Source organism: Limulus polyphemus, unplaced genomic scaffold, assembly GCF_000517525.1.
Source record: "Limulus polyphemus unplaced genomic scaffold, Limulus_polyphemus-2.1.2 Scaffold135, whole genome shotgun sequence".
NCBI lineage: Eukaryota > Metazoa > Arthropoda > Merostomata > Xiphosura > Limulidae > Limulus > Limulus polyphemus.
The window spans coordinates 422380-423943 of NW_013665745.1; the positions used below are offsets into that span (position 1 = coordinate 422380).

The 1564-nt window shown below is 28.7% G+C and overlaps 1 protein-coding gene across 1 annotated transcript in view; it reads left to right on the plus strand.

Annotated features, from left to right (window-relative positions):
- Nucleotides 1–717, plus strand: part of LOC106474006 — a 25654-nt gene extending 24937 nt beyond the window's left edge. Inside the window, exon 6 of the mRNA XM_013934695.2 lies at nucleotides 609–717. Coding sequence (XP_013790149.1) covers nucleotides 609–686 — 78 coding nt within the window. The 3' untranslated portion in view covers nucleotides 687–717. The remainder of the gene's footprint in view (nucleotides 1–608) is intronic.
- The last annotated feature ends 847 nt before the right edge of the window (nucleotides 718–1564 follow it).

A 1564-nucleotide genomic window follows, 5' to 3' on the forward strand; every position in this document is an offset into this window, starting at 1 on the left:
GTGTGTGTATATATATATATATATATATATAGTGTAGTGTGTGTGTGTGTGTGTATATATATATATATATATATGTATATATATATATAGTTTTGAGGCTGTTGAGAAGGTTTTGTATGATGCTATGGTTTAAAGTTACATTAAATATATTCTCTTTAAGCATTATATATAAATGTTTGTACTTTAAGTATGCAAAATGGCCAGTGCAGAATCTTGTATAGGTCTTTATCATATGTTTTCAGCTTTTATTGACATCATTTGGAAAACTGTAACCAGTATTACATATTTTATATTGAAAACCTAACATCAATTACACAAGCAAATTTTCATTTTCATGTTGTTTAATGAAAATGACATTGTATTTTATAGTGCTGGTCTCTCTCATCTCGTAGATAAGTAAATTTCATAAACACTGTTTTCTGTGTATTTTATATTATTGTGTTTGCTACTCTGATATTTTTTACTCCTGATTAATAAGTGCTCTTAACAATCGCTTACTCATGGTTGTGCCCTGCTGGATGTTGTAAACCAGATATTCTGAACTTTTGTTTGTAGGGTAGAAAGTACAACAAACTAACATAACTGATAAAACATGTTATGACTTTCAGACAGGAGAAATGGAAGTTCAGAATCCACTGTTCAGTGAAGAGCCAACCCAAAAGATCAACAAAAACATCAGACAATAGTTCTGAAGATTTCTACCACATTGCACCAGTAGAACCCAGCTGTGCAAGGTTTCTTGTGTCATATATAAAGTTAATGAAGATTAATTGTTGTACCATTCTATTTTTTGTGTTAGATGATTATATGACTTCGTTAGCAATACACAAGTAAGTATTATTCTATCAGTAGTATGTTTTATCTATTTCAGGAAGTCAGGCAGCTCTCTTCTCTCATGTTCTGTGGATATTTTCATAACTTATTTTGTAACTGTGAAAAGATAATTGAGTATGGAATAGAAAATCTTTGTGAGAAGAAAACAGACTAATCATGTTGTGTAAGTTGGAAATACAAGTTTAGCTTTTGTGTGGAACCGTATTATGCTAATATAATAGCAAATTGACAGACAACAATTTATAAGCATCATGAAGTGATTTTGTTTTGGGGGAACATACTACATGTTTCAAAAAACATTGTTGTGTCTTCTTTATTAATTGTATGGTTAGGGTTACACTATAAACCATCAAGGGTCAATTTGAACAGCCAAGTAAGATTATCTGCTCTTGTTGAGTAATGCTACTTTTAGGAAGAAATATGTAGTGGAGAGTTAATTGTTTTCTTTATCTGTTTATACAAGAGGTAAATTTAAATAACTTGCATTTAGTAGTTTGTAAATTAGATCCTTCTAAGTAAAATAAATGGATTTTTTTATCAGTATTTACAGAATTTTATAAAAGATAAGTTATTATATTTTAGGCCATATATATTTAATTCACTAATGAATGAAACATCCATTAGTTACATTTTATATTATTGTTCATATACCTGATGCTGTTAAATAATAAATCAACATTATGCTGAATGAATAAATAGAACATTTTTCTAAATGTGTTGAGTTTTACAT